Consider the following 26,422-nt stretch of genomic DNA (forward strand, 5'->3'; position numbering starts at 1 on the left):
GGTAACAGGTCCTGCTCTTCCTAACGAGACGCAGAGCGAGGAGAGGCCGGCTCCTGTCACAGCCAGATTTTATCCCCGGTTCCAGACCAAGCTGGGATGGACGCCTGCTTTCGGCCACTCCATTTCAGCTCAGTTTGGTGGAGCTCCTCTTCCAGCACCGAGCCACTCGGGCACTGCCCAACAAAACACCCAAGACCAGGTCCTCCTGCTCATCCTCCTCCCCGAGCCCAGGAGCTGTAAAACAACCACATCTTTACAAGTGCAAAGAGAACATGCTTTGGGTTGGCGGCAGCAACGCCAGGGTGTCACTCACTCACTTATTTACAGTGCTGCAAGCGCTGCTTGCTGGCAGGGACGCCGCGCCGGCTTTGGAGACCCAGGCTCCAGCACAGCTGAGGTGCTGCCAGGAGAAGCCCCGAAGGCAGGACCCACACAGGAGCGGTGACTGCCCAGCTCTGCCCGCCATAAACCAGCCCGGCCGCGAGGCCTCCCCGCCGCCGGGCGCAGCCCTGCGCTGGTGGGGCCCTGCTCTGCCCCGGGCGCATCCCGCTGCTCCTCCAGGGCTGGGGCATCCGGGGTTCCCAGTTCTCTTTTTTTTATTTAATCAAGCCCCAGTTTTCATGAAACCTGTCAATATTTAAGAAGCTTTGAGATGCTTTAGACACTCTGTTAAGCTTATCCAGTTGCTTAAAAAAATTATTCAGAGAGAAATAAACAGGCAGCTGTACCCACAGCATGCCTGGCAGCCGTGTTGTCCACAGCAAGTCAGGCCAGTAAAATAAAAAAAGAGCCTTAAAGTGATACCTGAAAGCAGGAGGACTTGCTGTCATGCCTGAGTATGACCAGCGTGTTTCCGCTACACATTTGCATTTCATTTTTACATGTAATCATCCCTTAAATGTGAATGTGCACGGGAGAAATGGGAGCTCGCCGTGGGTGTGAACGCAGAGCCGCATTTCTGCGGCAGCTCCAGAGAGCCCGGCTGCGCCCGTGCCGGCGTCGCCCACGCAGCCGGGCCTGGTTCCCTCCGGCAGCGCCGACACAAGGGGTCACGCAAGAGCCGTGCGTGGATCCCGAGCGTTGGCCTCGGCTCGAAACCACCATCAGTTTTTCCTCCTTAATACCCTATCTCTGTCCTCCCTGGCGCGTTCCTCCCTCCGAGATGCTGCAGCAGGGTAAGAGACCCCGCGAAGCCGCTCGGCTGGGGACTCGGGCGAGGGGCCACGGGGCCGAAGACCAAAACGTCACCAGGGGACAAACGCAGCCTCACCCCATCAGCACCGTGGCTTTGCCACCCGCCCCCCGACCGCAGCAGGGCTCTCCCAGAGCACCCCCGGGTGAGACACTGGGGGCCGTAACCCCCCGGGGTGCTTGCGGTGCCCAGGCCAGGGAGCAGGGGCAGCATCTGGCCGAGATGCTTCAGCTGCCACCTGGGAGTGGAAAACATGCTTGGCCTTAAAAGGATGACACTCAATCATTTTGTGTATCAGTAGCCTCAATTTTAGTTGAAAATATGAGAACTAGCCACACTTTTAGATAGCAATCAATAGCCAAGTTAATCAACAGCCAGAGGTAATTTCTTCTAAGACTTTGGCCCCGCGACCTCGGTCCCCTCACCTGTATTTCAGCCGCTGTTTTACCTCTCCACCTTTGCAGCCTTCAGCCAGAAACATCGCCTCCGGGAAAAGACACGTTCACCCGCTCAGCCCTGGACCCTGCACCCATGCTGCAATGAGCTGGGTGCCCAGTACTGAGGCTGTGAGCTCCCAGTGGCCCCGGAGGCAGGGAGGTGGACATCCCACGGTGGCGTGGGCAGGAGAGGCAGCGATGCCCATGCAGGGAAGGGACCTGTTGCCCTGCCCTAGTTTCACAGCCCCTCGGGCCCTCCCCTGCCCTTTGCCCCCCTGCCCCTGGAAGAGTCAGCCTCCAGGACTGCGAAATGGGATTGCAGAGGCAAACCCCCCCGAGGCTGCGCTGCCGAGACGGCCCAGAGGCTGCAGCCACCTCAGCTGCAAACACACACCGGCTTTGCCAGGCGCAGAGCCGGAGGATGCTGCTGGGTATCAAGGTTTGGTGAGGAAAAGTTGGACCCAGCACCCGGTGGGTCAGCCCAGGCTCCTGGCCAGGGCGCTGCTGGTTTCCAGCACCCCGCTGCGTGTTTCGGTGGCACGGGGTCAGATCCGCTCCCCCAGGCACAGCAAGGATGGACAAAGCACTTGCTGCCCGCCCGGGCACGCGTCCGTGCTGGCCGGTGTCGCCCTGTGCCAGCCGAGGGCGAGTGCCGGCGTCTCCCCCGCTCTGAGTCACCAGGGCGGGAGGCTCAGCCGCGCTCGCGCCACCCAGGACCGACCTTGTTGTGAGCGGGAAGAGTTATTTGCCGTGTGGCGAGTGCTTTGCTGCCGGACAGCAGCGAGCGTGCGCCTGGTGGGACCCCCAGCACATCCCAGCTGGGATGCAGTGGATTGTCCTGGAGAGCTGCTGGGAGCGCTGTGGGAAGCAAGTGCCGCACTGGGGAGGGAGGAGAGATTGCATTAAAATACTAAAAAAGAAGCCCAGAAGTAAAAGCAAACCAGAATTAGTTTTTAAAAAAAGCAAACCAACCAACCAAAAATCCCCATTCACACAACAACAATAAAACAAACCAATAACCAGAACAAAAACGCTAAGAAGGAGGAGGAAAAGCAGCTCTCCGGGCCGCCGTGGGACAGCGGAGCTGGGAGAGGAGCACCATGGCTGGAGCGGGACACGGCCGCGGGCACGCAGGCCCTCGCCGAGGCGTGTTACAGAAATTACCCAGCCCATCGCAGCGGCATCGCTGCAACCAGCGGCTCCCCGGTGGGTGCTGAGCACCCAGCGCCAGGCTCGCCCTCGCTGCTGCACCTTTGCCGGGCTGCGGGGTGCACGGGCCCGGGCTGCGGCCGGGCAGGGTGCTCCGAAGGCTCCTGGTGGCTGGCTCCAGCTCCTGTTTCCCCATAGGCCCCAGGCAGCCCGAAGCCACGCCAGCTCCCTGCCGTGCCCTTACGGCTGACGCTTTCGCACTCCCCTGGTTGCACGACAGCCAAGTGGGCGACGTGCGGCCCCCTCCCCAGGCAGCGTCCCCCCCCTTCCCTCTCCTCCCCAGTCCCTCAGGGACCTTCCTCCTTGCAAGATGCTGCTGTGCCCCAGGAGGGGCCGATTTCTCCTCCGCAGCAGTTCCCCGCTGGGCTCTCCGCTAGTTTCTGGGGGTTGCCTGCCCCAGGCTCGGCGCCCCTCTCTCCTGAAACACGGGATTACCGCTCCTGCTTCCCCTCTCCTGCATTTTGCACTGTCACCGATTTCTCATGTCCCTGTGTCACATTATCAGCTGGGAAAACTGTCTCTGAAGTTGTTCTGGAACACCCCCGGACTCTGTTAAATGAGGTGGCCATGAAGAAAGATTGAAGGGATTGAGTTTGTTTAAATCTTGGGGAGAAAAAAGCAAGGGGAGAAGTGGCAGTCTCTAAATCAATAGTCTCTCTATAAAAGCTGCCTGTAAGGGCTCCCCTCTGAGCTGACTGCAGACAGGACAAGGAATAATGGGCTGAAGTTGCAGCAAAGAAAATGCTGCTTGGACAGCAGAAAAAAGTCTAAGAGGGCAGAGGGTGGAACACTGAAATAAACTGCCTGGGAGGATTGTGAAATCCCCGTTGTTAGAGGCGTCTTAGGCTGGACAGGCCCGTCAGGAACGACAGGCAGAGTGCGTCCTGCCTGCAGGCAGAGGATGGGCTAAAAATATCTCAGAGGCCCTTCAAGCTTTATTTTTAGTGATTTAGCAGAAGGCCGATTAAGCTGCTCAGCACCACCATCAGCTTCAAGACAAAAGCCATTTTCATTCAGTCAAACATGTTCATATATGAAGACATATTTGAAAAAAAAAAAAAAAATCCACATTCCCTTCCTAAACTAATCCTTAGCTTCCCAAGTGCATGGTTTTTAATTTGAGAAGACGGTTGAGTTCCCAGAGCAATGATGTTCAATCCTTTAGCATTTATGACACTATGAAATCATTGCTGTTTGAAGATAAACCTACCCCGGGTTCGGTAGGTGTTGTGGGTTGGGTTTCAGTGTTCCAACACCCTGAATAACTACAGCTCTCCATCCAAGCATCCTGTGGCCTGCTCTGAACGTCCTGGCGGAGGCTCAGCTCGGTCGCTGGCTGACCACGTCAAGGAAGCCGCGCGCCGCGGCCGGTCACTGCCTGCAGGCCAAACCTCTGCGTCACTGCTGGAAGCAAAGACGACACCAGAAAGCAAGACGATGTCTGCTGGAGCTAAAACCAGTAATTCAGTAGGTCTCTACTAACGGCTTTTCACCTATGTGAAAATTTAAGGGAGACTTTCAAAGGCACCTGAAGGATTTGGGCGCACAAATCCACCGCCAGCAGGGCTCGCACTGCTCAGCAACAAAGACATCTGAATATATCCTTCAGAGAGCACGCCAGCCTCATTAGTCCGTGATGTAACTTCGGTTACAAAACTGGTGCTGGCTTCGCTGCCAGCCTTTTGCAAGAGGATTTCGGCTCCCCAGCTTAACCTTAGTAACAAGCGCCCTGGTTCTACGATGGGAACAAGCATCGCCACCCTCGCTGCTCGCAGTCAGGCTCACCACCAACAGACGGAGGACGCCTGGAGTGAGAACAAGCCAGCAAACAGACACCCAGCTCAGTAACAAAATGGCAGCCACTACAAAATACTACCCAAACAGGAACCCAAAAACTCTTTTTTTAAAGAAACCAGTGCTTTCCCTAGAGGTTGGACCCGTAAGACTGAACTACTGCCTTAGCTCAGACTGTACGTGGCCCAGATACTCCGAAGGTCCTTCACCTCAAACTTCTTTGTGGTGAATTTTCAGGATGGGCTGCCAGCACGTCCGAACCCCGACACCGAGCGGCCTGGGGGCGTTCAGCCCCAGGCACCGCGTTACCACTGCGCTACTGCTCGTGCCACAGCTGGGCAGCACCAGTCCTCCCAGCACCGCTGCAGCATCAAACCAAACGCATCTGAATGCTTCCAAATAGCCACTAGCGAACATTTCAGGTGTCTTATGCACCAGACCGTGACAGCGCTTAGTGAATTTATTCAGACAAACGATGAAGGAAACGCTTTCAAATAGTAGGAGAATGAGAGTGGGCAGCCTCTCGCTGCTGACGAACAACGGTCCGTGGCACGAGCTGCGCAACAGGGAAGGCACAAAGGCTGGCAACACCCACACCACGGAGCCGGCAAGCGTCCGCCTTGCCATCCTGGTCATTCTTTTGTTCACTATTTTGAGCTTTAATCTTATGACACCTATTGATGGCGAACGCAATCAGCGAGCAGAGACTAACATCCTGCGTTCTTTTAAAAATAGCAAAGCACAGGGAAAAGACTTAAGTCAAGCACATGATGTGAAGACGACAGCCTTAGCCTCCAGAGAAATCACTGGCTAAATACATCAGATCTAAATAAAGAATTGTGTAGGTGACTCAAAGAGGTTTCCAAACAAGCGGCAGGGTCCTAGGCCCGAGGGACATTTAAGCAAGAGGTTAACAGAAAAGGCTCTATGGAAAACTTTAGCATCTTCTCCTTAACTTGCTCATTCCAGCCCCCGACACACACACGTTGCACCAAGAAGCAGCTGTAAAAACGCGACACCACCTGCGAGATTTATGCAATTCACGTATCGGCATGTAAGAGTTCAGTCACCAGCTGTGAAAATCAGCTAAGAAACCGTACTACAATTTATGACTAGCACAGCCATCGCCCTCAGCCTCAGAAGCGCGTCACCCCATCCAGCGCCCTGCCAGCGCCGCCGAACCGCTGGGCTAGGAACCACCAGACGCAGGCCTGGCGCTCAGACCAGGCAAAAAGAAGAAAACTCCGTAAAAACACATTAAATAGAAATATCTTGTCTGTCTGCTAACACTGAGCAGTTCTGAAGATCTGGAATTTAGGCAACTTAAAAATGTTGGTAAACAGCTATTGCAAAGAGTTTTTGAAGTATCCCGTTCTTACGCCATACCTTCAATAGATACAGCCAAGGTTGCAAAAACCACGTTCGGACACTCCAGCCTCCTTTGAAGGGACTTCATTACTTACCTAGAACTGGAAGACAGCAATACAACATCTTACCATAATCACAAGGAATTAAGAGGGATGCGGGGAAGACAGAATTGGAAAAGCAGCCTGCTTTTCTGACTGCTTTTGTTAACAGAAAGAAGAATCAGTACTTCCTCTGTGCATTCCTTGCTGCTGTTGAATTAAAAAACAATACAAAGAACAAGTGCACTCTAGAACAAATCCTTAAATGAATCCCTTCAGATCACCAAATTATTTTTCAGATGCACACAATATTGTGTTAGAAAAATATGACCTAGAAGTGATGAGACTGGAAGCATCCAGTATTCAAAGTACCTGTTGCATCCAGACATCCTCTGGAAAGGTCCATCTGCAAAACCAAAGCGCCTGTTGTCACTGCTTCATTTAAACTTGGTGTATTTGTTGAACTTCTAAAACCCAGAGGCATAGAAAAATACAGAAGCAAGTGCTTTGAAAAACCTTTGCTTCAGGAAGACAAAGAAATCACATCCCTGCTACGGCAGCTAACGTTACTGGAGAAAGCACTGTTGGTATCCCGGGAGGGATCAGCCCCGAGAGCTGCAATTAGGCGGGGGGCGGCGGGGGAGGCTAATTGACATATTTGTTTTCCAGACAGAAATGCATTTTCAGTTCAGCTTGTCTATATTTAATGCAATGATACTCCTATAGGGATAGGAGAAAATTATGTATTTTAACGTTATATAATTGAAGAAAAAAAAAACCAACCCAGTATATAATGGTATAAGAAAATTGATCCAGAACAGCAAAAGGGAAAGTAGCCAGTTCCCAATATTGACCAAAATTTACACATAAACATACTTTTTCCCATACCAAAATATTGCATAATTTGGATTGTAACCTTTCCTACTATTTTTAATGAGTTGACTGAGCAAGCACAAGGGTCATTAGGTTCAGCTCTGGATCTCTCGTGTCAAGAGTGGCAACAGTGTTAGTCCCCTACTTTCCTGCGTAAGGGCTGGAGGGGAAAAAAAACCCAACCACCAAGAATACAACAGTTTCCAAATTGCACAAAATGTTTATTGTTAGTCTAGTACATTCAATATCATATTGACTAGAATACAGTAATTCAAAATATTTTTGGCGAATTGAAATTTTTTAAAAACCATTTCAAACACTCCAAAAAGCAATGCCATGAAAAATTAACTTAAAATGAAAACAAACATACTCAAGCGATAGTTTCACTTTTGACTACAGAAAACCATTACATGTATTTTAGTGGTTTTAACAGTACTGCATTTAAACAAAATATATGAACTCACAAAAAGTGGAAAATATTAAAAGAGACACAATGTTAAAAAACTGAGGCATCCAGATGTGTGAGACTGTCGTAGTAGGAATCACCCGCCCAGCTGTTCCGCTTCTTCTCCGTTGGGGCAGTTATCCAGCCTGCCGCAGTGGTGCCATTTCTCCGATCACCTGCTAACACCGTACAGCAATTCTTCTTCAATGCCTTGAATTTAAAGTTTGTCCCTCCCGTAAATTCCGTATACAAATGTATATATTCTAAAATATGCAGCCCACTGGCAAATCTAGGTGCAATATTAAACGGTAACTTGAAAAACTTCCCTATCTTGCTACTTATTGTTTGCAGACAGGCAATATCCAGAACAAAATCTGAAAAAGGCAACACGTTTTGGTTTTGTTTTTAAATACTGACAAGAAAAACTGAGTAAATTAGAAAAAGGATAAAGTCAATCTTAATATAAGACATTCATTATATAGCGGGACAGGATACAATTATTGGACAAACAGTATTACAACGACTCTTCCACATCTGGTCATTTAATGCACGTCTTCTACAATCATGACTTGCTACCACATTTGGTTTTCCTGTACAGAAAGACAGCAATACAATTAAAGACCAGTTTTACTCTGCGTTAAGTCCCAGAACGACAAGTGACGCCCTAGCAAGTTCTTCTCCCTGAATGGCTGTGCTTGTTTAGAACCAATAACCACGACTTCAAAGCGGTCAGCAACGGCTCCGTACCTGCCGCGCTGACCGGGATTTCCCAACAGAACAACCCCAACGACATTTAAATCCCTTTGAAAATCCAAGCCTTGATATTACAGCACCGATACGTGTACACGTATTCTGGAGAAATGACTGACTCTCCGGTCTGGGGGGGGGATATCAGCTGCCCGCCGTCCCTCCCACCGCCAGCCTTCGGTAAGTCAGCGTTCACCCACGCCGCTGCCTGGCTCGGCAGCACGGAGCAGAACGGGGAAATCTCGAGGAGAAGCTCGTGTTAACCGTTTCTTTTAAACCTTCTTCATTTCCATCTCGGAAAAAGCCAAATTACGGTGCTGTTTAAGTGGTATTATAGATGAGCAGAATACTATTATGTTAAAACTCGGCAGAATCACATTTAGATTTTAGTTCGTAAAAGTGGTTATTACAATTACAGCTGTAATACAACCTTGGGAAGAGGTACAATGTTTGCTTGTCAGTACAGTATGTGGAATGTAACCATTTCTTGCAAGATTTTGCAACATGAGTAACTGCATAGATGACAGTTGTGTGTTTTCAGTTCAATAAATGTACTTTTAAAGTTTACAAAAAAACACAAAAAGTTTCTATAAAAGTCACATTATACCAAGATAATGGGTGGTAAAAGTAGATTATTTGTCTGTGATTCATGTTTAATAAATGACTAGTGGAAAGGTGATAGAAACCTATTTCAAATCAAGAGACTTACGTTTTTGCTATTGCACTGACTTCACCATTTGAATCACTAATTTAGAAAAATTCACGTAGTTAAAAACTGTAAAATTAAACTAGAATACAAAATTTAATTGTAAACATCAGGTAGCCAGTTCTACTAACATGGAATGGACTCTCAGTACTGCAGTACAGTATCCTGGTTATTTACAGCACTTGCCATGGGATGGGCAGTTGCAGGACACACACATCGGTTCACAGTAATTGTGTTCAGAGAACTACCAAAGTCAGTGCAGCTTTTCTGTGCGATTTTCCAATTTCCCCAAATTCCTTAGGTCAAATAATACTGTTACAGAGGTCAAGTGCAGATTTTTTTTCTTTATATATATATATCTATATATATCTCTCTCATAAGTGACGAATTATGTCTGCAGGACTTCTGTAAAGGTACTTCCAAATGGCATAGTAATGAACAGCAGCTGCTGTGGCCACAAATATGTGCCAGATGGCATGGGCAAAGGGAATGACTCCATCGCTCTTGAAGAACACCACGCCCAGACAATATATCAAGCCTCCCCAGGCAACCTCCTGAAGTCCATCGGTGTTGCTCTGTCGATTAACAAGGAAAGGTCAGGGGCGGGGTGTAAAAGAGGGAAAGGGTATTTTATGCACAAAATACAAAGTGTCCCTCCCGCAAAAAGCCGGCTGTCATAACTCAGAACATCTTGGATACGAGAGATGGACAAGTGAGAAAACCAGCATATAAATATTTAGATTACACTTTGTGAAATATATTTATATAATACGTCTCAATAGCACTATGGAAGTAATAGGGGGATAACTCAAGAATTAAGACAAGTCTGATGTTTTGCTTCACGCTCATTAGCGGAGCAGACAAACGGGGAGAAAAAGGAAACCACGTTACTGTGTGTAAGCCTGAGTTCAACACAACTCCTACTAGTTGGACGAAGCATCCTGCAAGGTTTTGGTATAACGCAGCATTCACGTGGAACAGTTACGTCCTGTAACTGGCATTACCTTGTAGAGGTGTCAGATTTACATTAGCAGCAGAGAGGGTTATGCAAAGTTATTTAAAATATGTAACTATAAATAAATGTCAAAGTTTTGAGGTGGACAAGACGGAGTAGGATGCTTTACAGATGCACCAAGAAACCTCTTATTAAAAAAAAAACAAAACAAAAACCGCCAACTGCTAAGAGATGAAGTATCCCAGATACAGTGCATCAGCTTGATACTGTTCAACTACTTCTCAACTTTTGGATTTTTCCCTGCTTCACTGATAAAAAGAAGCCTCCAGTAAGAGAAAATCTTCTAGCGTTGTTGCCCCTAAGTAATTTTGAAAGGAGCAAGAATCAATTGACTTCCCCCATCTTGGTCCAAACCACAGAATCAATTGATTAGATTTTCCAGAGAGCTCTTACATATACCAAGAAAAAGGACAACATGTTATCAGAAGTCCATTCCACTTTCCTAAAGAAAAAACTTCCTTCCCAATTTGTAAGCGGTCAGTGGGCATTAAGTAAGTTCATAAATAGTAAAATCTAGAAACATTCCTTGACAGGCTAAGGCACTTCACGTCTTTATCATTTTTACTAAAATGGAAGTAATTGAATCGTTATGTCCAATCTCCTTTCAGAAGCGAGCGACTTCAGAAGTGAAGTTCAGAACCTAAGCTCTTTTTATCTAGACCTGCAGCCCAGAATCAACAAAACAAGGTAGCATTTCACTGAATGTAAACTATAAACCCAAAATATAACTGACTATATTTGGTTCTTCTGCAGACAACATTTACAATTATGGTGGACTAAAATTAACATCTTTTCAGAAGAAAGAGAGCTGCACTGGAACTTAAGCTAGGCATAAAAGGAAAGTTTGTGTGCTTGTAATGTCAATAGTCACATTCCTTACCATGGATGTCACCACCAGAGCAGGAGAAAATCCCATCGCTAAATAGAAAAAGAGTTCAACGATCTTATACCTAAAAAGGAACAATTTGAGTCATTTAAGGAGGTGTACAAGAGGCTGAACATTTCCTTCAACAGTAAAAAAAAAAATACTTTAAATTTTATGGTAGCATGGGTCCATTAAACTATTCAAAAAGCTTTCTATGCAGATAGATAACCATTGCTTTATGACAAAAATAAAGCTAGTATTTATCTCTGCATTGTACAGTGGCAGGCAATACCTTCTTCTCTAAATACTGCCTAGATGCATTCATTTGCATTAAGTATTAGTGAGAATAAAACGTTGAGACAACTTATGTTTTCTTTTTTGACAAGAACCTGAGTAGCTCGTTTCCAAAACAAAAAAGATGGGTCTTGCTCCCTGGGGATCAGTAATGAAAATGGGCTCAAGAATTCAGATCTGAAACTCAAGGACTCGCATCTCAAAACAAAACCAAGGTAGCAGGAGTCAATATGCATCAGTATATATAAACAATATAATGGTGCAGGATAATCTATACACAGTGCTACATAAACTAGGGCTGTAAGAAAGCCCTCATTTCAACTGGCTTCTTACCCTACCCACTCTCACCCCTGCTTTCTTGTAGCAAAAGTTAAAGTTTTAAAAGCGGATACTTCCCTCCCACCCCTTTAAGAGAAGAAAACAATGCAGGCTCTAGACTTGTTATGACAGGGTGAATACAGTTATCTTCCAACAAGATGTAAGTTTGCATCATTCTCATCACATATTTCCACATTTCAAAGCTCTTATTTCAATGTGTGAAAGGCCAGGTAGGAACCCACAGAAAGCAAGAAAGCCCCATCTTTTAATTTCAGTTTGAAGTTAAATGCAAAGAATAATTCTTACTTTTCATGGTAGAGAAATACATAAATGGTTCCTCCAGCAGCCATCAGCCAGATAAACCAACGCATGTGAGATGCTAGAGGTCCAAGCTCGCGTAGATTTAACCTGGAGGTACAAAGATTTCGAGAGATGAAAGTGAGGAATGAATGGACCATACTGACACAAGCGTAGTAGGGCTTGATAAAAATAAATAAATATTCAGAGCTATAACTTAGGCATGATGGGGGAGAAGACACTTGGCCATTCTATACATAGAAAAGCAGAAGGTGTGTTTGCATGGATGCGAGGGAAGCATAAGCTGGGGATGTGGAATATAAATAGATTACTTTCTGCTGTTTTCTAATATCAAATCCCAGGAGATTACCTTATGTTGCATTTCACAATGCAGAATGTGGTCAATTGCATCTAAGAAGATACCTGAAGGTTTTGGAAAGCTGCAATGACAAACTGTTGACAATGGAAAAAGCTTTAATTCTGAAGCTGCGCTTCAGATTTCTTACCATGGTGCATATGACGCCGCAATAAAGACATAGATCATCATTCTGTCACACATGTGAAAGCAATGCTCCATTGTCCTAGTAAGAGAGAGAACAAGTCACCAAGACAGATTTTGGAAAGGCTTTTGTATATCTCAGTGTCCTCAAACACTTTGGAATTACTCTCGGGAAAATACCGTCAGCTCCATAACCTCTTAAAACCACCTGGAAGACTAGCTTTCTGCTAGTTAACTGTCTATTGGATTATAATTCCCTTGGCAAGCTCTGTGTTCCTCAAAGTATGTTAGCATGCCACAGTCCCAGACAGCGTTCTCATTTCTGCAATGGGATTATATCCACCAAGCACTTCGATTAGGTTTTTCCCATTCAACTTCTGGATTAAGAGCCACTAGGGCCTAGAAAAACACATTTTCCTTGCGAAAAGAGCCACAGACATTAATCTTTGTTTGTATATGAGCTTGGCTCATTATTTCTTCCAACAGAATCAAGGGCGTTTTTTCATGATTCGGTACAAGGTACCACTCCAGAATTCTGTAAAATCATGTTTTTGACTGAGAAACACAATGGAAGGACGTCACAGAACATGAAAATAAAACATCTCATAGATCTTACAGTGATACCTTAAGTGACTCTTTTTCCAAGAAACGATATGAAATACTGTGGAGACAATGAAGAGCGCGCAGAGCCCCATGCCATACATCCATGCTGTTATCTTTTCCCATCGATCATCAGAAAGCCGGTGGAGAAGGGCACTACCCACGATCGCAGGAACAATGAGGAACTAAAAAAACAAAACAAAAGGCCCTTGTTAAGCCCTCACTTGCAGCCAGTGTAGTACCACCCACAGCACAGCAACCGCAGGGCAGCTAATCCTGCAGTATGCCATACAGGACCGCGTGTACGACATCTGACGGCATGCTCCTCGCAGGAGCGAGCTTTTCATTTCGGTGTCTGTTGACACACAAGCATCAAGACTTCGACAATGTCTCAGACATTTAGGTTACACCCGTTCGTGACAAATTTCTCCTCACATGGTATCAGGCGAGGTTACCGGCTCCTCTAGCCATGACACGAAATCAGACAAACAAAAGAATTCGCTAAGTCTCAGTAGTGCTTTTATTTTCACCTTCTGCTTTGTGTTTTAAAAAAGTTTTGATCTTACGCTAGGCTTGGATCTAAACCACCTCTTGTGCACAGAGGCAGAGCACAGGACAGACCAAAATAAACTTAAATCCCAAATGAAAAAAAAGAAGCATTTAGAAGCATGCAGTTAAGTAGAAGGCAAAAGAATTAAGCAAAGGCTTTGCAGAACTTGGGTTTTAGATATCGTAAATAAATTATCTGCAAACTTCTTTTATGAAAAGATTCTTAATGCACAAAGATGATGTTCTTTTAATGCAGCGTATCCAAGTGTTTTCCTTACCGCCTCCCTCTCAAGCAGCTTTAATTCAGATCTTCCAAAACAACCACTGTTAGAACACCATGATGGAATTAGCATGCTCACATGAAGTATCTAAAAAACGGGCTGCAGGCTTCATATACATTTAAAACTACACTCCCTTCCAGAATAAATTACATCATGTACCTTTGTTTTATTCAGAAAAAAAAAACCAAACTAGGAAACAAACAAACAAACAAAAAAAAGCACGTCCAACAAGTATTTAAAGAACCTGCTGGCTCAGACATTTCTACCCATCTCCCTCCACTCTGAAGGCGTATCTCTGTCAGCCTTCTAAGTTAAGAACGCTGCACAAGTTCCCTTCCAGCCCCTACGGTGTGTCTTAAGATGTTAATTTGTTCACCTGAATTGTAAATAAGCTTCATAGGTTAAATTCTTCGTAGTTTAACCCAAGTCTCAGATGCTAAACAATAAAGCTAGGAACAAGTAATGTTTAAACAAATCTGGCAACTCTGCTTTGCATTACAGGTTTGCTAGCTTAGAGCGCAAAGTTCTGGTCTGGCCTGCGCCGCCTTCGTCCTTATCTGCTTACGGACTGCAAGAAATGGAGGCTCTGATCACAGCTACAGTGCAGAAGATGCAGAGTAGACTGAACGAATCTGAAAAGTAGTTAGTTAATCCAGAGAGTTAAAGAAGAAAAAAGTGGCTTTTATTTTTGTGGCTTTTGAAGTATATCAACTGTAGCTTCCCTACTATTATATTTTCTTCCTTTTTGCAAAATTTAGTACATTTACACCAAAAGCAGTAGAGCCATGGAAATAAGAAGTACAGCATTCCTATATCCACAGCATTTGGACCAGAGGTGAAAACACTTTCCGAGTTTTGTAATGAGACTATGGAAGTTGGCCTCATGCACTTTAAGGCCAAAAATAGTCTGCCAGTCTGGCTTCTCATTTATCACAAACCATAAATTTCCATACACATATCCTGGACAGGCCCCAAATTCAAGAACGGTTGAAGTGTTTCACTCCTCAGGAGATTGGTCCCTCCTGTTTTCCACATATGGCATCCAGTTTAAAGTGTGGCTGAAGCCCTTGAGACAGCGAGGAACAGATTAGATGTGGCAGTTGTTTCGTTTAGTTTTGCAGGAGACAGGAAGATGCTAAGCTCCAGAAATAGATTTTTAGCAGTGTTTCTTTAAGCTGCACAGCCGCACTATATCCACGTTCACCAGTTTCCTTCCCAATTTCTGGTGCAAATTTCAGTTTTGACTACGCTTGACAGAGAACTAAAAGGTTTCAGAGAGATTACGTACCCGCAAGTGTCATGAACACAAGTAACTAGGTAAAACAGCAAATCCCTACTAATTCCCTACTGAAAGCCTGGGTGTGAGCTGCTCAGAGATTCTGCCGGGAGCTCTGATTGAGACTAGATTTAGATATTACACGGAACAACTTGCCTTTCTTACACAAATAGCTCAGCTTTTTACTAGTCTACTAAAATAAATATTTCACAAGTTAAGCTATAATGTGTAGTGCTCAAATGGGCCAACACAGTTTTCTGCCAATCACTTTTTCTAGTAATTATTGTATATAAAGTTACAGGGTTAAAACAAATAAGCAATTCTCTTATCACCTCTTTCTTTGCACGTCCAGAATGAAGAATACAGCTACAAATGAGTACATGGACGAAGAGCTGAATTAATCTCTTTTCTGCCTTGTCCTGGCTCCGAAGAACGATTCTACTTCTCGCAGAGAACAGCACTATACTAACATGAGAAGGATTTATTGTTTTTTCTAAGTATTCTATTTGGAAACACTTTCCCTCTGTGCCTGATATGTATCATGGGAACAGTCAGACTAAACAAGAGATGTTTTATTACTCTTTCTGACCAAAAATAGCTAGACTAAAGACAAAATCCAGAAATGATACCCTGCTGTTCCAGCCAAGTGGATAAAAGTTCTTGAGATACTAATGCCATACCAGATACCATATGATACAATGGACTTCCTTATAGCTAACATCCATCTTAAAAAAGAAATACAACACTCCAGTCAACAAAACAAGACAGATTTTCCCATGTGCATTTGAAAAAAAAAAATCTCTAGTGCAAGAACCGCATTTTAATCTTCAGAATTGAGAAGCAATCCATCAGTCCTTTAAAAGAAGGGGTTCTTACCAAAAAAGTAGCCAAAGAATTAGAACTAACAGAATGAGTGTGATTGTGCTGTGTCACTTTTCAGCAATGACACAGCATTTCTAAGTTGCCAACATTCCTAGCAATAAAACTGGCTACGAGTCACGAACAGCTTTGCTTATTTCATCATGAAGCACAACTCTGCCAAATGAATATCGTCAGACCCACCAACTTCACATCCTATGAACAAAACCAGAACCGTCATGCTCCAATTTACTAATTTTAGCACCTTCATTAATACTTGCTAAATCAGAAATGGGGCTGGTAGAGAGATTTACAGAACAAGAGAGTAGACAACAGTTTCACCAAGTTACAAGTCCCTCTGCAACAAGGAGGAGGACAAATGATTAAAATATATTTATTTACCGCTACAGGCAGGAATCTTTAACGGGAGACTTGGGCACAACCCCCACGGATGTATCTTGGGAAACCAACTACCACAACCCCTACTGTCACAAAGAGCAGCCACTGCAAAAAGCCTTAAGGCACAAAGACGGACGCTGGAACAGTAAGCTGTAAGCCTGATCAGGCATACTTCAGGGCAATTAAACTCGCTGGTTACTAACTTATAGCAAAGTATCTGGTATCTTCCATCTATTTGGGGTTGCTTAGGATACTGGTACGTTGGTCCGTATTTTCTCTGCATTCTTTCAGTATTTCTCTAGACAATCTCTCCCACAGAAAGGTTTAAAAATCTGTTTAAAACTTTGCTTTTTTATATAACATTCATGCCAAATTATTTTCTTTGCACACAAGGCTATGCACGTCACGTAGTCAGCAACAATAACCTTTGATGCCCAAGCCACGTAGCAAAGCGTGGTGTTATTGTTGTGATCTCACGCGCCTTTCATTGAGAGGGAAACACTAACAGCATAAAGACGGTCCCTACGCTTCCTCTTCGGAAAGACAGGCAACGGAAAGATCAACAAAGCAGCCAAATTCACACGTGACACTTAGGGAGAACCGTGAAGGACTGCATCCATCTCAAGCTGCCTGCTCCAGGAGTGCAGCCCTGAAGCCAAGTACAACGGCTCCCTACTCATCAGCCTTCTCTTCTCAAGTAAGGAGACAAGCACCGTGGAGCGGGAAGCCGACCGGCAACTTGGGTTGTGCAATACACTGAGAGCAGAGAAACTGCCAATATCGGTCAGGTAGAATGGAAACATTTTCATCATCATAACAGCCCTTCTGAAATTCTGATGACCCCTTCTTCCATGCCCAAATGGCCTGGTAAACGCTCCAAGCCTCATTTCTGAAATATTTGTACTTCTTTTTTCCATGCACTGCACAACCCAAGACTGGAATAGAGAGACCGTAACTTATTTTAAGAATAGTTCCTCCTTTTAAGGCAGTTGGAAGAAACTTTCAGGGCAGTATAAAGCAATCTCTGCCTAAATTCTGAGGTTTTAATACAACAGAGCATATCTTTTGTCTGATAAACCTTATGTGCACTAGAAAGTTTCATGATGAAAGAGCCATCGCCCCCTTAGATTTAGCTTATCTTACAACTCAAATTCTTACGACTCCTGCTTCTCTCATACATTGCTTCCTTCTTGATCTTCTAAACACAGAGCAGAGTCTTTTCTGCCTCTGTACTCAACTGCTTTCCTGTCTCCTAGTGTCTAAAGGCAAGTCAGTGCTTCATTTAAAGCTAAAAAAATCAAGACATTTTAAACAGCTTTACTAGTTAGAAATTTGAAGATACCTCACTATGCTACACAAAGTTAGCTTTTAAGTATTGTAACAAGCTATGCATGGGATTCTGTATCCCCATTTATTAATCGTTTTGGGTTTTTTTTAAAGCAGCTGCCTAAACTGCCTACTGTGTATTTTTAAGTCAAAAAAACAGATGGGATACCTACTGAGTAGTACAGCCATGCTCGTAAAATATAAGTTGACTACTTTCTGAATTATGAAAGCTTTGAAAAAAAAAAAATATGGCGAACCATTGCTAAACTCTATTTTGTGGAAATTACATCAACGTCTAATTGAAAACTTGGATTGTAATCTAGCAGCAAAGACTCAACCACTTGGCCATCTAACGTTTACTAAACCAGTCTGTAACACAGAGGAGAAGCAAGCATCCCCCCCAGCTGCTTCTGTATAATCCACTGTGCTTTCCCAGATTAGATTCCTATTTCAAGGCTTTAAATTTTGATTAAAAGTTATTTATTGCATACAATTTTATTTAAGAAGTAACACTCCCTCTTTTATACTACACTTGATTTTCTTCCAAAGGATACATTAACATCACATATCCCCAAGCTGTCAGCAGTTCGTGATAGGTTTAGCCCGTAGCTTGACTGTTCAGCAAGTAATTAGACAGCTTCACCAGAAACTCTGGCATACCAGAAAATACTGATAGCACATCTTGGCTGTAACGTACTGCTAACAGGCAGGAATAAGACATGCCTGTTTTTCAACCAGGTGAAGGCTAGAATTGCTAAGGAGTACAGCAACTTCTGCCAGATATTTTGAAATCTAACTTTTCAGCCAGAGTAAACAAGATTTGTACAAGGATTATGAGATAAACTACATATTTGTGCTAACTAACAGAATGTTGCTTCATTCTCTAGACAAATAAGCATATATTTGCATAATGCTGTAAATGAGACCCTTGGCTTAAAAACACATAAGCTTCAGTTAGCTTTTCTATATGTAAACCAAGGTGATTCTGTTTTTACCAGCAACACAGTGCTGCATGCTGGTTATTTATAAAACACACGAAGGATCTTGAAGAACAGAGCTCCTTCTAGAGCTGAAGAGTTCCATGCGCTACCTTGAGCATTCATATCTGTAGCTCACTCAAACACTGGAGATAAGAGTCTGAGGACAAAGCCAAACATACTTCAGATGTTTGGAGTTAAACAACTTTTGAGGAGATTGAGGAGAAGCACAAGCTGCTTTTATAAAAGGGCAAATGCTATCTTAAAAAACAAACAAATACATTTTTAAGTCCTTGTCAAAGTGTCAGACAGCAAGTTAAACTTCCCAATTACTAAAAGAAAAAAAAAAAAAAAAGAATGCTTTCATTATTTTGCGTATATCATATATTCAAATCTAGTATGGGTCCATACAGTGTGAAAATAAGGACAGACTAGGATTTTTAGTAGGGCTGTCAGCCTTCTTAGTGCCTCTTTCAAAATAGGAGATTTCTCGAAGAATCAATTCATAGACATTAAGCATCAGAATTAAGCCATTCTAGCTCTTCTAGCTAATAACCACAGTCTTATGAACCCTTCCACTTCTAACATGAATAAGTCTTTTCCTATACTTCCAGTGTACAATTCGCACGATACCCTGTGAGCAGAGTCCTGGGAAATCTGCCTTGCAAGACTGACTAGTATAGACCTATACTCACTTTACCATAGTCATCCTTTGACTGGGACAGAGGAAAATCATCTAAAGACACGTAACTTTGGTGAAAAGGAAACTTATGAAGCATCTGGAGCTCCTCGAGATTCAGAACAGGGACTAGTGATTACCAGCCATCTAATTAACATTACCTTTTCTGGACTGTTATAGCTGAAGCTTATGTAACAAAACCAGAGAGGCTGTAAATATGAATACACTCGGGCAAAGGTAAGCAGTTAGCCATCCAAACCCACAACAATTTACTGAAGCATCTGGTTGTTTTTTTTTTTTAAAAAAAAAAAAAGGAAATGTACTTACTGCATGGGTGTAACAGTTAGCAGCATGTTCATAGCAAGTGGGTTTGTAGCGGCTGTTTGCTGGAGCTGGGTGGTTCATGAACCTGTTGAATAATTAAGAGGTATTTTTAGGAAAGCTAATGAAAAATCTCTTTGGAGTGTCATGAAAGAATACCTCCAACCTAGTACTGTTAAAAATGATAAGTACAGACATGTTAAAAGTAACTGTTATTTAAATTGTAAGTTCTCCCAGATAAGTTCTCTTAACAGAAACACGTTAAATACATTTCGGTGACTGCCTGTCACAGTGGATGGTTACTTTTAATCAAGACTTTGCATACAGAAGTCAGACCCCCTCTTTTCCGACAGCTTGGTCAGATGAAGAATGAACTATTTCCTATTTAAATTACATAATATGTACTCAAATTGCTCTTGAAATATGGACTTCGTCATAGCTGCCAAGGGTTAATCTTCTTTTAAGACGTTCTTGAAACTACAGCAATATTCCAGTTCTATAACACCTCAGAATAAACCAACTTGAACATTGACTTTTCAATTCCTATAGCAAGCAATATTTGTGTTTGGAGCATTAGATGGCTTGATTTTTCTTTGAGGCTAATCCTATCTTCTGTCTGTAACTAAGATCCAAGCTACACAGGGATGAAAGGAGACTCTAACAGTTACCTCCAAAGAGGAAAATCTTCAAGAGGCTTACCATAGACATTCCGCCTTTTTCTCTAAGAATTTTCAAACATTACCTGACAAACAAACAATCACACCAAACGCAGTCTAAGCAAGCCAAATGAAATAGGATGAAACTTGAGAAAGTTTTGGAAGAACTTGCCATACAGATGTTGCATTTAACTATTCTAAAAAAAACCAAACACTTGACTTGTTTCTGTGAAACTACGCAATTTAAATCTGTGTATAAAAACCTCTAAAAGACAGCACACATTTATATGCAACCAGACAATCAAAGTTATGAACTACTCCAGCTACAGTACCGTCTATGTTATCCCAGCACAGCTACCATCATACAAAAGTGATTCTCTTTCACTAATAAATTCCAGTTTACTCCAGACTATTATAAAACTATGCATTGGCAATTAGTCAGGTATCCAACAAGCCAGGAACAGCTTCACAACAACTACAGAACACGTCTGTATGTTCAGAACTGAGAGCAGCTTTGTTAGCTGGGTTTATATAAAGAGCTTGTTAGACAAACTGTGGTCCTCCCCCATGTCGCTCCTGGTTTAAGTCAAAGCCAGTCCTATTTCTATGACATCCATAAAACATTGGCAGATCTCAAACCAGGGAAAAACAACCAACCAACCAAAAAACCCAACCAGAATCTTATAGTTTGAGTGAGGAGTTCCAGATTTCTGGGATACAAGACACTTGGGTTTTTTGACTGATTTATTAAGTGATTTGCAAACCATTTTTTTTTAAACTGATATATGAAACTTTAACAGCATTGATAAAACAACACAGTGTCATGATCTCTCTCCAAATTGTGGCAATTTCAAAAAACAGTTTCAACTGTTAGGAATGCAAAGGATAAGAAAAATGTGAATTTCGCTGGCTATAAATGGTTGTTAGCAAATGAATAATTCCACGGGAGTTAATATATTGTTAAAAAATGGCAACTCTTTTGTCAGTGACAAATGACACCTTGCTCTCATCTCCAAAAGGACAATGACACCGCATTCATATACACGGGCTCGCGGAACATTTGGACAATGATTTTGTTGCCCAGTGCATACAGATCTTCAACAGCTGCTGAAGGCCATCTCAGCATCCTCTCCAGAAGGAACACTCAGTTTACTCAGTTCTGCTTCCAAGTTAGGAAAACATTTAAAAATAAAAGCATCTGTTGGCTCAGTTGAGTGACCGGGATTAGCCTGCCCTTGTCCAATGCCATAAATTCAAAGTCATGGGAAACCTTTCACTGATTACATCTAGAATATTATTACATTTCTCCAAAAGCCATGGTGGTACCTTGGAAGTCTCACAAGAAGTAGGGGGGAGGGGGGAAATCCCACAACAAAACTAAAGAACCCAAAGGAATTATCGTCAGTATTAGCTTTATAATTTCTGTTGTCTCAAATTTCTATATAAGACATTATCATCATCTAAAAATCTATAAATATTTGAAGGTAGCCTGTTAATGGCACCTTCTATTATCCATTAGAGGATAACTTAAATTTTTTTCCTTCTCATTTATGTTTATTTAGTAGAAAAGATACTGGATCTTTCTAAAGCAGTCACAACAGAGCCTGGGGTAATGTTAGATTTTAGACAGAATTATGAACAAACACTTCCGAAAAGTCTATTTATTATTAGGACCTCTTATTCTCACTAATTTAAAGACGGTGTTATTAGCAGTAAAACAGAACATGAAGACATTAACAAAGCTATGCTTTCTCTGTTATCTACAGAAAGGGTTGGGCTTTTCCCCCTTGTTTGTGCCAGCACAGGAATGATGCAAATACTCGTTCATCTGTGGTAACTTTAAGCTCGTAAAACAGGCAAGCATCAGGTTTCAGAAAACTTCGCACTTACAAAACATTTCAAACCTTCTTTTGTTTAAACAAATACTTCAATATTTAAAACAACAACAAAAACGGTTGGTACCACGGCTGTTGAACAGAAAGCTTCACTGGACTCCCACAACAGCAGGAACTCGCTTTCCTTCCACCAGCGAGAGCTCCAGCAGAACAGCACCGTTGGCGGCACTCGACCCATCCCCTTCACCGACACGTTTATACCAATACCACCACCACACTAGTGTGTTTTGGCAGGAGAAGACGAGTTAGACTTCACCTCTACCTTAAAGAAAAGGATCTCGGAGCATGCCGGTATTTAACTTTGCCGTACATCTGACACGCCTGCACCTCTCCTTTCTGCAGGGAATCGACTGCAACAGGCTGCAAGACCCAGACAGCAAACGCTGGAGCGGATTTGCTCAGGTCACTCACTACTCGCAGACATTTTCAGTAAAGCAAAGCTTCAGTTATTTCCCTATGCCGTTTTGTAATACTATTTACGAACATTATCAGGAACAACTTTAGAGGAAGGATCATTTAAAAAGTTGCTGAAGAGGGCAATAATTCCAGCCAATGCTTCTCTGGAGTTCGTTTTGTTTCCAGTTTGACAGTTCAGGTTTAATACCCTAAGAAACAGACCTGAAGTTTGAAAACAGCTGCTTTGGGATACTACACTGAAGTTCTCATCAAAACCAGGAAAAATTATTTTGACACATACTGTTAAAAAAGTCAGTCATATACTCCTGTAGTTATACATACGTGTCCCATTGCAATATAAAGGCAGAAGAACTGGGTTACACACTTATTCACAGTCCAGAGGCAAAACCTGTTCTGTTCTTTCTTAAAGACAAATAAATAAATAAAGCCCACACCATCACCAACAACGGATGCTTTTTGTTTTCTGCCACATGAATACTGCAACACAGAGACGTTGTTTTTCCTCCTATCTACAGGTCAAGTTTGCCTCTTCTGAAAAAGATAATTGTGAGGAATATAATCTCACCTTCCTAAAGGTGGAAGCTTGATATATAGCATTCAGATGCTGTTTACTCCTAAATAAAGGCTCTCTATAACACAAGCATTAAGGTTATTATCAAATGCAGGACAGTCTGATAAGGCCCCACTGAACCGGACTACAATTTACAGGAAACATCTTTAAGTGAAGCCTTCTGATTCTCTAACAAATCTCTAATGTATTCTTTAACAGGAACTCTAGTGAAACCAGAGTAATTTAATCAGCAGATATGCAGCATTATCTCACAAGAACGCATAAATACTTCTCCATTTAAGATACTGACAATCCAAGAGCTCCAGTATAAAACATTGACTCCCTCAATATCAGAATTTGAAATTTCTCAAGTTAACAGACTAATAACTACTTGCAGCCAGCCATGAGCGCAGAATGCTTTTGCACTGAACTGAGTTACGAGTTCATTTTCACAATTTAAATGCATTCTTAAAGCTCAAGAACTACTTGACGGCAAGGAAGTCCAAGCTTTATAGTTTCACAGCATGCAAACAACCTTCTTGGATGAGCACATTCCCAATATAAGTGGAAAAGGGGTCTTGAGAAAGACATATGACAATTTAAAACGAGAGAGAAGAAACTCATACCCCTCCCTTTACACTACTTGAGCTTTAATCTTGAAACACTTCCAATATTTAAAATGTTAAACACAGGGGCTAATCCATTCTTTGTGAGAGACCCCTGGTCTCGAGTTCCTGTTCATGTCCAAGGAGGAGATGCTGTATGTTCCAGAGTGATTCCAGAATTAAGAGATCATAGTGTTTGGGAGAGAAAGGAGGAGGAAAACCTGAGGGTTCTTAGTGCTGTCTTCACATGCAAACCCAACTTAGAAAAATAAATGATAAAATCCCAAATCTATTGCACATATTTGTATGGCATTTGTCTGGTATCGCAGCAAGCCTACACCCAAAACTGCAGAAGAGAAAAGCACCTTTCAAATCTTGCCTTATTCTCGATTCCCATCTGCTGAACAAATTATTCTTTGAGGCATGAAGTAAAATGTCAGTAAAAACAGCAAGCACTGATAACAGCCTCAAAGATCTGGATTTTTGAGTCTTTTCAGGAAGTACATTTCCTTTATTCAGCTCAAAAGGCCTCATGCTTCCTTTTCCCAGCTTAAAAGCACATTACCCCTTTTTGTATCTTTTTTTCTTGTGCTTTCCAGCAGCAGGAGAGGCCATTTAGACCTAATAAGCCACAAATAACAGCATATGAGAAACTGCAACAAGGTGGGGATAACTCTGCAAAACCAGAAGTAGCATACGTTAAATGGGGTTACGTATTTAGATACTGAAGCAATTTTTATGTTATCTAGGCTCTTTGTTTTTGAAAGGAAAAACAAAACCAAAAAAATCACAAGCAGGTCAAAATAGATCAGCACTACAGTTTCATGAAGACCACGTAGATAAGATTTTGAGGAGAAATGAATAGGCTTGTAAAAAGCTTGCTTTCTTTGACCAAATTGGCAGATATTTCCTCTTTATGAATTCAGTCCATTCAGCTAAAAATAGAGCCATATTCCTCCGAACTAGGCACCTTCCTTCCTGGATTAGAAAATATCTAGTTGTGGTTTGTAACTGTTCACATAATCTTTACTATCACTGAACAACTGAGTCACAGAAATAATTCCGATCAGTACAGAAGCAGACCACTTATTCGGAAATATCAGTGAAATCCCATGCTGTGTAAACGTTCACGTACTTACAGCATGATACTAAAGATAAAATGAAATCTGCGATACTCTGACAATCCATTAACAACTCTGGTATCATACGTAGATTAGGTCATGGAAAACAGCGGCTGTGCATCCCACTGACCTCCCGAAAGACTCCAACCTTCTGCCAAGTATGAAAGGCAAAATTTCAAGTGAAAGAGCGGGGAGCGAACAGAAGTCACATCAGGTGCTGCGGCACATCCGAGCTCAGGGGCAGGGTACCAGCCAGCACAACAGCCTAGGTGTGGGCTAGTACAGAAACCAGGTCTGACCACATTCATATTTTTCTCTCTTTCGGTTCTCTTTCAATTTTATTACCTTGTTAATACTCAGGCTTTGGTTTCCTGAGCAAGCTGGTGAAAGGAGAGCAGGGCAGCCCTCCAGCTGTGTACCTGACGAGGGAAGCCAGCATAGAAACTGATTGTATCTGGGAGGCAGACTGTCAGTCCACTGTTACTGGCCTTGCAGCTGGACTTTGACCAATTAAGCACCTGAAGCCCACATATATACGTGTTTACCCAGGAACCTGGACCGCACCGTTACCCAACCAGCAGCACCTGCAATCCGCCCCGAGCGACACCTGAGCAAAGAGCACCGGGCCCTGCGGAGGGGCGCGGAGGAGCGGGGGCAGCGGCGCCCGGCCCGGCCCGGCCCCGCGGTGGACAGCGAGCGGCGCGGCGCTGGAGCCACAGGTCGGGCTCCGCAGGAGGCACGGCCGGGGATGTGACACACGGCCGGATGCGTGAACCTTCACCCATTTAAAAGAGGGGAAGAAAGAAAAAAAATAAATAAGTAAAAGACAGGCAGAGCCCCCCCGCACACCCCGGCGGGACGGCTCTGCGCTCCGCGCCCGGCACCGCCGGTGCCGCGGGCCCTCGGCCCCGGGGGCGGCGACCGGCGCCTCCGCAGCGGGGCCGCGCGGGGAGAGGCGAAATCGGGCGCGGGGATGAGAAAAATCTCGCAGCCCCCAGCCCCGGCTCTCCCACGGCCCCGGGCTCCGCCGCGGTGGCCCGGGGCCCCCAGCCCCAGCGTGCCCGCCCGGCCGCCAGCGGAGCGCCGGGGCGGCCGCGGGGTCCCATCCCTCAGCGCGGGCGGGGGGAGCGGGGCGGCCCCGCCGGAGGACGGCCCCGCCCGGGGGCCGCGGGTCCGCCGCGAAGGAAGGGGGGGGGGGGGGGGTCCCGCCGGGGCAGGGGGCGACCTCACCTCCTGAACCGCTCCTGGAGCCGCCGCATGGGTCCGGGCCGGCCGGGCGGCGGGCGGGGGGTCGGGACGGGAGGCTGCGGGCGGCTCCTGAGGCGGCGAGGGCCGGAGTCCGGGCCTTCATTGGCGTGCGAGCCGCCGCGGCGCGCAGCGACGGCCGGCGCCGTCCGTCGGTGAGGCGCGGGAGCCGGGCGGGCGGCTCGGGGCGGCCGCTTTAACCGTCCTCCCGGCTCCTCTCAGCCCGCCCGGCCCGCGCTTCCCTCCGCCCCTGCCCGCCCACAGCGGCCGGGCCCGCCGCGGCCCGCCCCGGCAATGGCGGGAGGGCGCGGGGAGGCGGCCTGGCGCGGCGGACGCCCCCCTCCTGGCGAGGGGAGGCCGGGCCCCGCGGCGGCCACCGCTCCCGCGGGGGCGCGGGGTCGGAAGCACCGGGCCGGGGCCGGCGGGGAGCGGGAGCCGCGGCCTGGCCGCGGGGTCGCGCCGAGGGCGGCCGGGGCTGAGCCGGGTTGGCAGGGTCGGCCTGGAAAACGACAACGAGGAGCAGCAGCAGCAGCGATGTCGGGGGCTGAGGGCTCCCCGCAGCCCTGGGAG

The 26,422-nt window shown here is 44.8% G+C and overlaps 1 protein-coding gene across 1 annotated transcript; it reads right to left on the reverse strand.

The window, feature by feature from the left end:
- Positions 1 to 7,111: 7,111 nt before the first annotated feature.
- MMD (monocyte to macrophage differentiation associated) lies at positions 7,112 to 26,034 on the reverse strand. Its single transcript, XM_082326433.1, has 7 exons — positions 25,838 to 26,034; positions 19,370 to 19,451; positions 12,722 to 12,882; positions 12,105 to 12,179; positions 11,608 to 11,709; positions 10,705 to 10,774; positions 7,112 to 9,384 (listed from the first exon to the last, which is right to left on the reverse strand). The coding sequence occupies exons 1-7, from the start codon at positions 25,864 to 25,866 to the stop codon at positions 9,184 to 9,186; spliced, it is 720 nt and encodes a 239-aa protein (XP_082182559.1). The 5' UTR covers positions 25,867 to 26,034; the 3' UTR covers positions 7,112 to 9,183.
- Between the last annotated feature and the right edge of the window lie 388 nt (positions 26,035 to 26,422).

This window comes from Platalea leucorodia (genome assembly GCF_965183815.1).
Source record: "Platalea leucorodia genome assembly, chromosome: 14".
Taxonomy (NCBI): Eukaryota; Metazoa; Chordata; class Aves; order Pelecaniformes; family Threskiornithidae; genus Platalea; species Platalea leucorodia.